At 46.3% G+C, this 15697-nt stretch overlaps 1 protein-coding gene across 1 annotated transcript in view; it reads left to right on the forward strand.

The window, feature by feature from the left end:
- ITPR1 (inositol 1,4,5-trisphosphate receptor type 1) overlaps positions 1-15697 on the forward strand; it is a 311270-nt gene that overhangs the window by 110348 nt on the left and 185225 nt on the right. Inside the window, exons 5-6 of the mRNA XM_081276065.1 lie at positions 6548-6663; positions 15372-15458. Of these exons, the coding sequence (XP_081132191.1) occupies positions 6548-6663; positions 15372-15458 (203 nt within the window). The remainder of the gene's footprint in view (positions 1-6547; positions 6664-15371; positions 15459-15697) is intronic.

The raw sequence follows: 15697 nt of genomic DNA on the forward strand, positions 1-15697 counted from the left end.
TTGGTCATGTGATGTTTCAAAGAGTTGAAATTCTGGAGAGAGGACACTGTTGGAGGGCTTCCACTCCCGTGGTGGGTGGGGCAGGAGGCGGATGGTGAGAGAAGGAACGGTGTGGTCGCCCTGAAGGAGGGATGGTGGCCGAGGCTGGCTGGGCACAGAGTTGCACTTCGTGTACCCTGGTGGGGTCCTGGGATTGATGGTCAGGGATGCTGTGTGAATGCAGCTGTCACCTGGTGTCCTATCCAGGGCAGTTAGAGCCGGGTGCCTCCTTGCTGCTCTCTTTCCCACTGTATGCTCCTGCACAGGGTGTGCGAGCCCGAGGCCTGTGGAAGAATTTCTTTGGAATGTGTGTCCAGTAGCAGAATTCATGGCCTGGTACATCCGAGGCCATGTATCTTCCTTCTCTGACTCGAGCCAGCTTGCTCTCCACAGCGGCTGCCCCACGTCTGTGTACCCATCAACAGTCTTCTCTGTTCTGAGACTTGGATCTCAGTCCATTTGTGCTGCTGCAGCACAGTGTCACAGACTGGGTGACTCTGTTCATAATGAACAGAAGCGTATTGACTGACAGTTCTGGAGGCTGGAAGTGTCTGGTGAGGACCCGACCTTTGCTGCCAAGATGGCACCTTGAGCGTGGCACCCCAAAGGGGAGGCGCTGTTCCCCACATGGCAGGACAGTCCGTGATCAAGAGCCCACTTGCCAACCCCTTTTATTTGGGCATTAAATCCATCCTCATGGCCTCATCACTTTCCAAGGGCCCCAGGTTTCAAGGCCATTCTATTGTCGGTGGTTGTGAGTTTTGTAGGAGTCGGACAATTAGAGGGTAGCGTCTGTTGTCACAAAGTAATGTCTCAGTAAAAACTTAAGAACAGGCGAGTACCAGAAGGCAGTTTAAAAATTTAAATATTTTCAATGAGACATGCACATCCTTTAAAAAGTCTAGAGAATGGGTGTACATTTACTAGGTACCAGATTTGCTCTTGGGGTGATGAAAGTATTTTGGAAGTTGACAGAGGTGATGGTCACACGACATTGCAAATGTGTTAAATGGTTGATTTTATGTAACATGAGAGTCACCCCCAATAGGTCAAAAACCGGCAAAATACAGAATAAAAGTAACAGGCCTATGCCCCACCCCTCACCCCTTCCCACTTCCCAGGATCAGCACTTTGAATATTTTAACATTCCTTCTAGCATTTACCACTATAGTTCTAGATGAGGAGTGTCCCTGGATGTCTGTAGATTAATCTATTTTAAATATCATTTGTCGGTTTACTATTATTATAGATGAGCTTGGCTCTGGGACTCTGCCTCCTCTTCACCCTCCCTTTTTTTTTTTCTTGCACTAAACTAATACTCAGTCTTCATATTTTTATGACTATGTAAATACGGTTCACCATTGAGCACGGGATTTTAATATGCAACTCTCCCCTGGAGTGAATAATAATCTTATTTTTCTTTCTTTGCATAGCGTGTTTGCAGCATTTGCTGAGTCTTCTCTCTAAAAGCCTTAGTATATTTTCCATGTGGCACTAGATCCCATGACCTGCCCCCCTTACCGTGGTCCTCTGTCGCCGGAGACTTTTCTACCTGTCCTCCAGGTTATGGCATCGAGAGGCCCTGCCCAGCATCATCGTAGGACTTCCCTAAATTGTGACATTGGTGACCAGAATTTAGCCTCCTGTCTCTGCCGCAGAGTAGGACTAGGCTAGGGCCACCTCTTTGATGACCAAAGGACTGAAGAAATGTCTTCTCTGTGTTTGGTGGAGGGCGGCCTTTAGCTGCTTCCTGACTGCAGACTCGACTTGATTCTTCTCCCACACGAGGTCACCCGTTGAACACATCTCAGAATTCCAAGTGGAGAATTAACTTCATTCAGTTCTGGGGAGTTAGTGGGGTTTTTGTTTTGTTTTGTTTTTTCCTACCTAGGAGAATCATCTCCTCTGGTTCCAGGAAATTTTCTTGTATTTTTCTTTAATTTCTACTCTCAAACTTGTGATCCTCCTGCCTCAGCCTCCTGATCTTTTTGGGGGCGGAGAGTACCCAGAGTACTTAACTGGGGAGTACCAAGGGTCCTTAACTGCTGAGCCAAACCCTCCGTCCTTTTTATTTTATATTTTGAGATAGAGCCTTGCTAATTGCTGACGCTGGCTTTGAACTTGCGATCCCCCTGCCTCAGCCTCCCGAGTCGCTGGGATCACGGGTGTGCACAACCGTGCCTGGCCCCCTGGCACCTTTTGATACCCGGCTGTTCTGTGTTTTCGGCCTGTCTCTGGATGGTTGGCCTGGTCCTCAGTCAGCATGATTGCTTCATGAGCAGCGCCAGCTGAGCAGAGCCAAAATGAAATGATTGGCTTCTGTCGCTCTCTCCCAGCCCTGCTCCTCCCCAGCCTTCCCTTTCTTGCTGGGCACCGTCAGCGATGAGAAAGCTCCCTTGGAAACATGAGCCAGAGCAAGTCCGTCCTTTGCTTAGAATCCTTGAGTGGCATCCCTCTGCTTTGAATGACTCAGATGGCTTCCCAGGCCTGTGCACCCTGCGTGAGGCTTTATCCATCTGCTTCTGCAGTCACAGCTTTCCCTCATTATCCTCCAGCCCCAATTTTCTATTCTTTTGCCACTGTCAGGTTTTTTTCTCCCCAGCCCAGGGCCTTTGCATTTGCTTTTCTCTCTACCTGGAAGGCTTTGCCCCCAGGTTTTCCTCCAGGCTGACTCCTCCTTGCCGTCCTTCAGCTCTCCATTCAGTCTCAGATGCCTCCCCTAGTACCCTTGCTGCGGGCTGCCTCCACCCCAGGCATACTGTGTCCAGAGATGGTTCTTGCTTCTGCAGAACTTTGAACCTGCCCCAATTCAGCTCGTCTATTGGACTCGCGTGTGTGTCACTAGGATTGTGTTAAGAAGTTTGTGCGACAGGTTCAGTGTTCTACCTTGAGCATCCAGGACTGAGCTTGCACACACGAGGCATTTCTATAATCAGAAATCAAATCTGTGAAGAGAATCCTGGAAGCTGAGAGCCAGAACTGGCTCCAGAGGACCTGTCTGCCATTGCTTCAGGGGCCCCAGGGATCATGAGTTCAGCACCTTGGTTGGGTTCCTGCTGTCTGCCTAACCCCTGAGACCCTGGCTCCAGGAACCTGGGCTCAGGAGTGCAGAGTAGTAGAGATAGAGAGGATGGCGTGGAGATGCAGGGTTCACCCTGGACAGCCTTCATTCTCTGAGAGATTCAGACCTGGATGCCTCTCAAGGGCTGCTCACATTCTGTGACCTTGCCTCCTTCTGTTCCATCCCAGGGGGCTTGAGGCGCACTGTGGCTCCTCTTGCTCTCATCTGCTCCTCACTGTACACACCAGTCCCTATTTGATAGTTAACTCCTTTCTCAGCAGCTAGGAGAGTTCTAGAATGCAACTTTCACCATGGCAGATTGCCTGTGGCCCCTTGAACATGCAGCCCGGCCCCTCTATTCAGCTGAATTCTATCTGCTCACTGAATGTGGCATACGCTAAAGCTTCAGAACATTCCAAAGTAGTTTCTTGAAAGCTAAGTTTAGTTTATTCCTCAAAGGCCCAAAAATAACACCTGTCACATAAGATTTCCTTTGTGGCATTTTTTTGGGATGAGACCAAACCACAGTGTGCACGCTTGCACACATACATGTATGTGTTCACCTTCTTCCACAAAGATATTATATGTAGACTTCTGGATTTCCTCTATTTGTGCATTTCTATATCTAGTGCACTATTAGGACCCAACCAAACTTTCCATTTTGCCCCGCTGTACCATCCAAATAGCAAAGGGCCTCATGGAGCCGCTGAATTGCAGAATTTCAGAAGGTTACTTTAACATTACATTTGAATTGCTTAATTTAATTTTCACTTTGAATCTGTTGCTAAGCAACCAGGAAGACAGGGCAAAATCAGCAAGGCTAATTTGGTTCTGTTACTAGTATGTTAGCATCTCTTATATTTACATAGACAGTTGGTTGTAAATACACTTTAGCCAATGCAGGTCTCTGTTCTGTTCAAGGAAAATAGTTGGTGCAGAAGCTGTATCGAGGCTTTGTTTGGATTGATGGTGCTTTCAATCTACTCGCTCACCTTAAGGGATCGAGGAGTTACCTGAAGTTCTGCACTAGTATTGTCACCCGTTGTTAAGCAAGGGGCCCAGCTTGGGAGTGACGTGCACAGTTGGAAAGTAGTGCTTCCCGGACCATGTTCCCCTCACCCTTGTAGATCCAGCCTGCCTCTTCCCCAAATCCACTTAAGTCAATTTTTTTTCCTTGTTGGAATGCAGAGCAGTTAGCTATCAGTCTGAGAATAGGTTAGAAGGGGAAAAATAGGTCATTGTATTCTCCATGTCTTACTATTGATGAAGATTGACATCGTTAGCTCCATTTGGTCCACAAGGTAAGCTATATGTCAAATGACAGGGCTGGCGACATCTTTAAAACAAAGACATCTAGTTATTAAAGAAGTTATCCCGGTCCAGTCCAGATGACACCCTGGGCCCTGTGTCAAAGATGGGGCATTCTGGCCAGTGGTCTCATGGTTTGTGGTTATTCTGGACATTCATACTCATCGGGTTGGTAGAAAATCTCTGTAGTCAAGTTGCCACTGAGACAGCCATGACCTGTGGTTTTCAGAAGAGACGGAGGGAGCAGCCCGTCTTTTAAACTGTTTTTTTCTGCCATATCCTTTGTTTTCCCAAGAACTAGCCAGTATCTTTCATATGCATTGAAAATTACTTGGAGTAGATGGATCAGATTTCTGATAAAGATGAATATCAGCGTTCCTATATTTTATGACTGCCCTGACTAGGTGGAGATCCTGAGTTGATGAAGGAGATGATAGCCATAGAGGAAGTACCTTTTGCTGCTACAGTTAGGTGCTGTTTCACTGTTTTCCTGAATACTGTTGAGAATTTGGTCCTGGAGCACGTGGTTAACAGTTCATTGATCATGACTGGAAGGAGGAGCCATCTGGAGTAGAAGGAAAGTCTTAGTGTTGACGAACTTGACAGCAAATGGATTTCTCTAATTCTGAGATATTTACTTGGCTGGAACAATAGCTAGGTATTAACCTGTGAAAGGTCCTCAAGGGCAATCTTTCATAATGAGCAGAGAAGTCCTGTGGGTAGTTCTGACCTGTTTTCAAGGTGCAGTTTTTCCAAATCTGAGTATTTGCTTGAAATTTATTAATTTTACTCTACAAATACTTAACCATTCAAAAACCCAGGATGTCAAAATGTAAGCTCTTCAGGAGGCAAGTGTCAATTTTGGATATTAGTTTTCTCGGGAAATTATTTCTGGACGTATTTTCGTTGTGCTTTGTTTTATTCTGTGCTGGGATTGAGCCAGAGCCTCATGTGTGCTGAGCATTGCTGGACCACTGGGCTAAACCCCCAACCCACTGTTTTTTTGTTTTTTTTTTTTCAATCTCCATCCCAAATTTGGGTGAACATAGTCCTCAACTCTGTGTGTGTGTATGTACTTTTAAAGCTACATATCCATATTATTGCACTAGTATATTGTACACATTACAAAACTAGTGAGGCAGAGTGGGGTTCACCATGGTGATTTGCAAGACCGCATGCCCATTGATACTTCACACACATGCTATAAGAAGGATAGAGTTCGTCATTAAAGACAGGGTCTTAAATGATGATTTTTAATTTCTGGGTGACTTCTATTCAGATCTGATTAGATCATCATTATTTTTACCTTTTGAGTGGCTGCGGAAAACTGGGCTCAGTTCTGCTTTTTCTTATTTCTTGGGCTTGTACCCCTCCTATCTTCGATGTTTTACTGTTTTAAAAAAATACATTTTTTAGTTGTCAATGGACCTTTATTTTATCAATTTGTATGCACTGCTGAGGATGGAACCCAGGGCTTCACACATGCTAGGCAAGCACTTTACCACTGAGCCACCACCCCAGCCCTGATGTTTCGCTTTCTTCACATAAATCTTTGGAAGCCACTGGTCCGTGTTGCAGGGGTTGGGTGTGCTGCCTAAGACACTGTACAAAGTCACATGAGCCCAGGCACCCTGAGTAGAAGCACATCAGGATATTGATAATGAGGGTTAGCAAGGACACACTCCGTCTCAAGGGAGGGAGGTGTTTTCGCTCTGCACCCCAGGGGTCCTCTTAACCTGACACTCTGCCCCAGGAGGCCTAGGCCAAGTGAAGCTAGGGGCACCAAAGAGACTGGTTTGTGCAGTGAGGATTGGCTGTCCTTCTGTTTTTCCACTAAGAAGTGAAGCAGATGGGGGCGGGTTATTAAGAACACTGGATTTGGACATGGAGCCCAGCTGTGCCAGTGGCTCTGTGACAAGGGACGATTGACTTCCTCTCTGTGAACCTCAGTTTCCTAATCTGTGACCTCACACTGTGGTGGTGAGAATTTAAAAGAGAGCTATGTAGAGGGGTTTTTCAGCATTCCTGAAGGGCAGCGTAGGTGATGATACCCTACGTCAGTGCAGGTGGGAAGCCTGGGTCCTTGGGTCGCCTCTGGGCCTCCATGGTAACCATTGCCCTTTGTTACTTTGCTCCTAGACTGCCTCTTCAAGCTGTGTCCTATGAATCGCTACTCGGCCCAGAAGCAGTTCTGGAAAGCCGCCAAGCCAGGGGCCAACAGCACAACCGACGCAGTGCTGCTGAACAAACTGCACGTAGGTATCGGGATGGCCGTGGGCCACGGTGGGCTGTGGGCGATGGTGACCTTGACCGGTGCCCGAGCACTAGGGCTGGCACCTGGCTCAACCCTCCTCTCCAGCTGCTGGCTTTCTTATGTTCCTTTGTTAAAGGGGTATGAGGGAGAAGACCCAGAGGAGAGGCTCATTGTAGCCCTCTTGAGATGTCTGGGAGCCACTCTGGCCCCAGCCATCCCCTTTCACGGGCAGCTTTGGGCAGTAGAATGGCTACCAGCACAAGATCATGAATGCGATCTTGAGCAAGTCTCACAGCTATTTTCCAACTCTGTTCCTTACCTGTAAACTGGGGATGATGGTAGTGTATGCCTCAGGAGGATGACCTGAGGATTATAGGAAAAGTGACATAAAAGGCACATGAATGATGCTTACTAAACTTTGACTTTTATCATTATATTTATCCAATTTGTCACCTAAGCAATGTGCTTATGCCACTGCTGTTGTGCTGTGTGACTACAGCAAGTTTCTGTAACTCTCTGAGCCTGTTTCTCTTGACATGATTTCTTTAGTACCCGGCGCTCAGAAGGTAATCTGTGTGGAAGTTCTAGATGTTTAGAAGGAGGGTTGGATGGACATCATTATTGTGGTGTTGAAATTGCCACCCAGCTCCTGCTTGTCGTCTGTCATCATGTTCTTCTCCACGTCCCTGTGGTCTTCCTAATGTACTTCATTCCCTGGTTGTCCATCCCTGCCAAGGAAGTAACCAGCATGCGGCATTTTGCTTGTTGCTGTGTGTCCCTTGTGCCTACAGCATAGTAACGCATAGTAGGCCTTCAAATAGGTGAGTGAATAGAGGTGATGGGCCTCACTAGAGTAGCCGTGAGCACCAAGGACCTTGCCAGGTCCCCCAGGTCTGCCTGCCCTGTTTGTGACTTGATGGGACAGTGGCCTAGCCAGCGGCGTTCACTAAGGTAGGGGCTGGGTGGAGGTTTGTCCTCTTCATTCAGCACCTGCTGTCTCACGAGGCAGTCATCCAGGAGGGGTGAGAGCCCAGGTTCCTAGGCTCAGTAAACTGAAGCCCCTGCCTGAGGACATGTGTTTCACCAAAGATAAGTGCACACTTCTTGTGATTTGCAAGACCACATGCCCAGACCCTGCTTGACCCTCCAAAGCTTCTGAACTGCCCTCCAGCCAGACTTGATTGATTTGAACCCAGGGATGCTGAACCACTGAGCCCCATCCCCAGGCCCTTTTACTTTTTTAAGTTTTGAGACACAGCCTTCCTAAGTTGCTTAGGGCCTTATTGAGTTGCTGACAGATGAGATTTAGTTGATTTTTTCTTTTTTTGAACACCCCAGGATTATACCAGTCGCTTGACCTTTGCACCCACAGTGTGTCCTGTTGGGAGAAAGCGTCTCCTGGCTTCTCTTGAGCAGGGACCTTGCATCCTTCCTGACTCACTGTGCCTCTCATCTTGGCAAGCCACCCCCGCCAGTCTAAGATCTGTCCTGCCTGTTTTCCTCCCTGTTTATACCATCCCCAGCGCTGATCATAGGCTGTAGTTATTTTTAGTCATTTTTTAATTATCGGTCACTCATTAGAACAGCAGCTCTACAAGGTCGGGGGCATCGTCTGTCTTGTGCATGGTCACTTCCCTGTTTGTGACTTGATAGGACAGTGCCTGGCACGTAGTCAGAGCTTTGGAAACAGTTGTTGAGTGGGTGAGCACTGTGCTGGGTGCTGGTGACAGAATAGTGACAGTCTCAGCCCTCTAGGAGCTCCTTAGAGAAGAAGGGGTCAAGGGGTGGGCTGCGGGTGTAGCTCTGTGGTAGAGCACCGGCCGAGGAGGCACCAGGCCCGGGCCCCAGCCCCAAAGTGGGGAAATCAGGTAATGACAGTGTGACAGAGGCCATTCTTCAGGGCAGACCACCTGAGGGAGGGAAAGCACACAGAAAGGGTACCACAGTCTGGCTTTGCTGGATGAGGAGGTGCGGTTCAGTGGTCAGGGAGGGCTTCCTAGGGGGACAGGGAAGGGACTCGTGAACCTGAGCCTGAGATGACTGTGGGAGTGAGAGGGGAGAAGAAGACACGGGGGGTGAGACCCAGGAGACTAGACACTGCTCTGAATGCTTCAAGAATAGCATCATCCTTATAGCAGTGATGGTATTTCGTGGACTTAATTTCCACACGCCCATTGCTCCCTATTCACAGCAAATAGATAACTTTCTGAATCTGTGATACAGTTCATAATGCTAAACTTTAAAAAGTCAGTTATAGAGGACAAATAAAAGGAAAAGAATAAATTGCATAAAAATTACCTAATGCTCAGGACAATGATTCTAGAAGACATGAAGGAATCTGGCCCTGCGTCTATTTCTGCACGCTGCAGGTACCCAGTCCTAGTTATGCAGAATGCATGTTACCTGTGTTGTGATTTTTCCAAAAGGGCCAGCAGCTCTCAGAAGCACTATGAAGAATGCAAAGTGACATTTTCCTTTGTCCAATAGTACTTGCCCTTTTGTACAATCTATTAACAGTGTTAATCAAACCACACAAGATTTTATCTTTGTGTAAAGTGGACTGAGGTGCTAGATTAAGACGGTCACAGACACCTTTTAACTTAAGTGAATGTCCAGCCAGCCCTGCACTTAAACGGCATGAGTGGCAATTCCTTGGATAGATTGAGCCTCGGCTGGCTTCTGATGGCGGGCAGCGTGCCTGGCTTCTGTTGTAGGAGTAGCATCCTTCTCCTCTTGCAGTCCTTGTCCCCGTGCAGAATCCCCCTGAAGTCTATGCTGGGAATGTGGGTAGGGAAGGGTCCTTGCATGTCACTTAGGAGAGAGCCGTTGGGTGTGGGGGGCGGCTCTGTAGAAGGTCTGCGTGTCTTGAGCGTTTGCTTCTCTAAAGATCGTTCTATTCCACGAGGTCTCCTTCGTGTACCTCCAACTCTTTCTCTCCTACACTTTTTCAGCAGGGGGTGCAGATTCGTGTCCCTCTTGGCCAAGCAGGAGACCAGCGGGGAGAAAGGGGGTTGGATGGCAGTGTTGCCCACGGAGGGAGCCTGTGTGCGGGTCTAGAGGGGGCAGTTCTCTCTCCCTGCGGTGACTGTGTAGGAACCAGGGGAGAGCCACACACTGTCTTCTGCTTTTTCAAGAGAAGATAAGAATCCATGCTTTTACGTGTAAGACCTCCATTTAGAAAACATGTTGGCAGCTGATTCAATTAAAGCTGAAAATGTGCACTCAACACCAATCCCAAAATGGCTCAGGCCGAATGGGATGGGGGAGTCTCATTTGCCACCGGTGATCTTTTTTTTTTTAAATATACTTTTTAGTTGTAGGTGGACACAATACTTTATTTATTTATTTTTATGGGGTGCTGAGGATTGAACCCAGTGCTTCACGTAATGCTAGGCAAATGCTCTACCACTGCGCCCCAGCCTGTCATCTTCAGGCTGTGTTTTATCAGTAATTCCTTTTGATGTTCCTTTTCTGCCAGTGGATCGTGAAATAAGTAGTAAAGGTAGGGAAAAAAACCCATCTGGTCCTTCAGGTGATCAGGAACTTTGAGAGAGAGAGTTGAGGATCTTCCAGGCTGTTTGTATCTTGAAGTCAAAGAAGACCATGTCTTCCCCCGACTGAGGGTTACCCGTGTGACTTTTCCAGGCCCTGCGTGTTGGTCTGTGCTGGACTTTGTGTAGGTCCCTGGAACTGCCCTCCTGTTGTCTGAAAGTCATTATGTTTCGGTACAGTCATTAAAAGGGCTGTGTTTGGGGGCAGCCACTTGCCTTCGGCCTTCATTTTTATTTTTGTCCACTGCTGTGCAGTATCCCAGTCAGAGGTCAGATTATTTTAAATTAATGCCATTTAAGGAATTGGTTGTCTAGACCACTTGACTTCCTTTTGACCAGGAAAAGCAGCACCAACAGCCCTTTGAAGGAGAATGACATCTAGTGGCTGGTCCTGGCATTTGCTCCCTCTGCAGAAAGAACTGGATGTTGAGTCTTTGGGTCATGATTTCCCAGAAGACTGTTGGGAAAATGAGCTTCCCAGGCCCTTGCATCACCGAATTCCTCCTGAAGCAGGAGCTCCCTAAAGCCGTCCACCTGTCCCCAAGAAACAGGCACCTACGTTATTTGGATTAGGACAAATGATCACTTAGATTAAGCCGTACCTTTGATAAGGAGAACCAGAGGACTGACAGATCTTCACTGTCTTTTAAAGCTTGGTTGTTTATTATTTTCAGGAGCCTGGATTCATTATCACATGACGTGATCAGAGCTCGATGACCTTAACTAACCTTTCCTCAGTGTTCCAGTGACCTTTCTATGGTGATTCAGTAATGGTTTCTGTGTTTCTAAAATAAACTAGCAGGTGACTATGAAGGGGTTGACCTTGATGTTGTTCAGGGAACACAGGTGGTGGATAGTGTGGCAGAAACCCTAGCATGGATTGTTCTCTTCCTTCCCCATGAAAAAAGAGCCCCCCCACCTGTGTGAAAGGAAGGGGGTCCCGGGGTTTCCTGTTGTCAGGATTTTTAAAGACTGAAAAGGTAAAAAAAAAAAAAAAATCCAGGTTACTCGCCACAGACACACAACCAAGATGTTTTTAGAATTTACACACATGAGTACTGCAGGAGAAGAATTGCAAAGTAGGTATGAGTAGGAGAAGGAAAGAAACTTAATTGATAGGATCTATAAATCTCATTCCTTGGTCAGGTGCTATGGTGCACACCTGTAATCCCAGCAGCTCAAGAGGCTGAGGCAGGAGGATTACAAGTTCAAAGCCAGTTTCAGCTACTTATTGAGGTCCTAAGCAACTTAGTGATACTCTGCCTCAAAATTTAAAAAAAAATTAAAAAGGGTTAGGGATGTGGCTCAGTGATTAAGTGCCCCCTCGGTTCAATCCCCAGCATGCCCCCTGCCCCTAAAAAAGACAAAACTCCTTAGTGATAACCTTGATTTTTATTTTGGTATGTGTCCTGCTTGCCCACAGGGAGATTTTTATATAGTTAGTAGAAACATACTTTTTAACTTTGCTTTAACTTGTTTCTTTCACTCTGACATGGATAAACAGGAATCTGTATCTACCCTCCCACCCCAGTACTGGGGATGGAATCCAGGGTCTCACACATCCAGGCAAGTGTTTACTGGACTACATTGTCATCTATCCATCTATTTATTAATTTAATTCAGTTTTGAGGCAGGGTCTTCCTAAGTCGCCCAAGCTGGCCTTGAATGTGAGATCTTCCTACCCCAGTAGCTGGGATTGCAGGTGTACACTACCAAACCTGGTTATATCCTTATTTTTAATAGCTACGTGATTATTCCATTGTGTGGCATGATTATAGTTTTGAATAACTAGTCCTTGTGACAGGGTAGGAAGTGACATTCAGGATCCTGACAATTTTTGCCACTTTGGGGAAAAAAAATGTGCACACACCAGGTTATGTAAGCAGGAGAAACTCCTAGAAGTAGAATTGGTAGGTCAAAATTAGACCCACTGAAGGGTCGCATTGTCAGTATTGCTGGACTCCCCTCTAGAAGGGTAGTGTCAGTCTTTGGCAGTGTAGGTCAGCATGTGGAATACGTTTATGAGGTATAACATAGCATGTGTTCCTTCCAAAGAACCAGCCTTCATCGGTGAATGCATTTGATGTTTATGTATTTAACAAAAGGAGAATTACAGATTTTTCTCCCTAAACAAAGGGCTAGGAAAAGTGAATTCTTAGAATGGTCCGTAAGTTGAATGCCTTTAGCGTTTCTTCAGTAGTGACATGTAGACCTGGTTGCCACTAAAGTTGTTTATAGAGATGAAGAGAGTCTTAATTTTTATTGTAACAGAGACCCTTAACTGAATTTTAGATGCCACATTTGAGAATATCTCTGTTGAAGAGAAGTCCTTCTCCAATTTTGTTTGATTTTTCTGTTTATTTTCTGTGTGTTTTTAGACAATTGTACTTGCTCCATAAAGCTGCTGTCTTTAATATTACATAGGCACCTTTCTAATGCTTATTTGACATTTTTCAGTTATAGTAATGTTCAATGAGTTGCTACTTTTACATCTAGTCTAATAGGTAGGAACTTAATATTGTATATTAAACTGTCTTAAATTGAGATCTTTGGAAATTTCTTAAGAGTAAGGGGAATGTCCACAAGATTTTTTTTCCCTTAAATAATTTGAGTCCAAGAAATGCTACTTACGAGTTCTCTAGCTGATGCAATGGTTGATACGCACCTGTAATCCCAGCGATTTAGGAGGCTGAGGCAGGAGGATCGAAAGTTCAAGGCCAGCCTCAGCAATTTAGTGAGACTCTAAGCAACTTAGGGAGACCCTGTCTTGAAATAAAACATAAAAAGGGCTGGGGATGTAGCCCAGTGGTTAAGAGCACTTCCAGGGTGATGTTTCGAACAGAGGAAGATCCTTATTTGCTTCTTGAAAAATGTTAGGTTTAGTTACACAGAATCCATTGATTTTATTTTTCTTCCTTTGACTTTTTTCCCCCCTCTTGAGTTTCCAGTCAGTGCTTGCTGAGAACCACCCGGCAGAAAGAACAAATCACCTTGTGTACAGTACAAACTCCCATTCCAAATGGATCCACTCCAGTGTTTTGTTTGGAAAACGGCTTCAGAATCTGTGGGTATTGTAGAGCTCTCTGGAAGGAATGAAGCCCAGGCAGGAAAATAGGGAGAAGGAGAGAGAGTTTATGGAGGGGAAGGAGAGAGGGCAGAACTGTGGCCCCGGGCAATGCCACGTGGGTCTGCCCTGGTATTGTTTCTGGACCTGTCTTGAACCCAGTGGCTCCGTTGAGTTGGGGTGACCCCCACGCACGTGGGCAGATCATTTCCTTCCTGGGGTACGGTTCTGTAGGGGGTCTGGATTGCCTCCTGACCTACCACTTTTCTCAAAAGATGTGCCTTTCTAAAAACACGTACCCCTCAGGTGGAGCTGGTGCAGATGCTGAAATTGAAGGGAACGGGAAGATCCTTGACCCAGCTGACTTGAAATTTTGATCATCAGAACATTCTTAGTTTTAGAACTTTGTACATCATGATAATAGTGCAAAGTCATTGAAGGGGATAGAAGGGGGGCCCAGTGTAGACAGTTTCTTTGCCCAGTTCATGTGAGGTCTGGGTTCTGTCTCCAGCATGGTCCCATTTATTTAATGAATAAAATATTACAAATGCCTATGATGTCCCTGGCAGGCACTGTCTCAAAGCCTAGCGTTGGTTCCCATTTTCTGATGACTACACCGAGTGAGATTAAGTGACCAGGGCAAAAGGACACAGGTGGCACAGAGGAACCCATGACAAAGTCCAGAAGGGCAAAATGAAGACAGGTTTCCTGAGAGAGGGACCCACTGACCTCCACAGTCCCCAGGGAAGGGGAGAGTGTTTGGAAGGTTCCTGAAGCACACTGTGGTCATCAGGGTTTCCTTCCATACAGATCCATCCTGACCCTACCCCGTTATTTGACTTCTCTGTCATTCAGTTCAGGGTTGAGAGTCGGGGATAGGGACAGCAGTATGCTAACTGCCTGGGCCTAACTATTCCTCCTTCAGCATCACTGTAAAATGACAGCAGTGCCCTCAGAGTGGCCCAGGAAAATGCACAAGAGACAACTGTTCAGGATGCAGGCCCTGGCAGTGTTCTAGAACACTCTATTCAGCCTGAGCACATTTCCTTGCCTGCCAGCGTTGGACTGGTCCTGTCTCCCAGCCTCACTGGAACAGCACAGATTTGGAATGAACCCAGTTGTGAATTTGAGAATTCTCTCAGCCACTTCATAAATGGGTGATTCTAAAAATATTTCAGCAAAATTTCTATTGTCCTCAGTAGAGAAAACGGTTTAACAAACCCAACGCTGGCTGTGGAACGTGGACCACACTGCTTAAACTCTGTGTCTCATTTCTTTCTTTCTTTAAGTTGTTGATAGGACTTTATTTTTATTATATGTGGTGCTGAGAATCAAACCCAGGGCCTCACATTTGCTAGGCAAGTGCTCTACCCCTGAGTCACAACCCAGCCCTTCTATGTCTCTTTGCTTTTTCTCCCTTCTCTATCTCTCTCTCTCTTTGTGCTAAGGCTCAAATTCTGAAACTTGTTTCTACCAAGTCCACATTCTACTAAACAACCCTGGTGACTTATTATTATCATTTTTTTTTTTTTGTAAATTGTGGTAATGATCTCCCCTCAAAAAACTACTACATAAGTTGCCTAGATTATAATTAATGTCCGACAAGACTAGCCAGCAGTCCACGTGCAATGTGAGGGGTAGGTATCATTTTTATTATCATTTTACAAAAGAAGGAAGCAGGCTCACAGATGTTAAATAACTAATTCAAGGTCACAAAACCACAAACTACCCCCAAACCCAGCATTCAAATCCAGTTTTATTTTACTCTAGAACTTTTAAAGAGGACTTTTGCCAATCACAAAAGGGTGCTCCAGTGCTGTTACCCTCACTCTCTTTTCTTTAAAAAACACAAACTTTGAAGAACTCTTTCCCTAAGCAAATGTCCATGCATTCCGTCAAGAAAAAGCTCATTTTAAAGAAGTCAGAGAGACCAACAGGGCCGAGGCGTGGTGGAGGCTCCTTTGCCACAGCCTGGGGCGCACGGAGGGGTTTGCCTGTGTGGTTCTTGTGTTGCCGGCATGGGTTCAGTGTTGCAGAGGAGCAGAACCCACAGACGCCTCTTTGTGACCATCTTTCTCCCCCTGCCCCGCACAGCATGCCGCGGACTTGGAAAAGAAACAGAATGAGACAGAAAACAGGAAGTTGCTGGGGACCGTGATCCAGTATGGCAACGTGATCCAGGTAGGTCAAGTGTGATCTTCTCTTCTGGAGGTGACGCATGACAAAGAATGACACTGAGAAAGTAAACACACGGAACAGAATTTGGACACTCTGCCTGTGCAGAAGGACTCCACGGATGGAGTCAGGCAGTTTGTTGCAAAAGCCTAGTGTTGGTTACCAGTGATGCACTCTTGGGCTTTGTAGCTGGCCATCTCTCCATCTGCTTTGGCTACCTCCACCTGATAATTTAAGATCGGTCC

The sequence above is a fragment of the Spermophilus citellus genome (assembly GCF_964194105.1).
Source record: "Spermophilus citellus genome assembly, chromosome: 19".
NCBI lineage: Eukaryota > Metazoa > Chordata > Mammalia > Rodentia > Sciuridae > Spermophilus > Spermophilus citellus.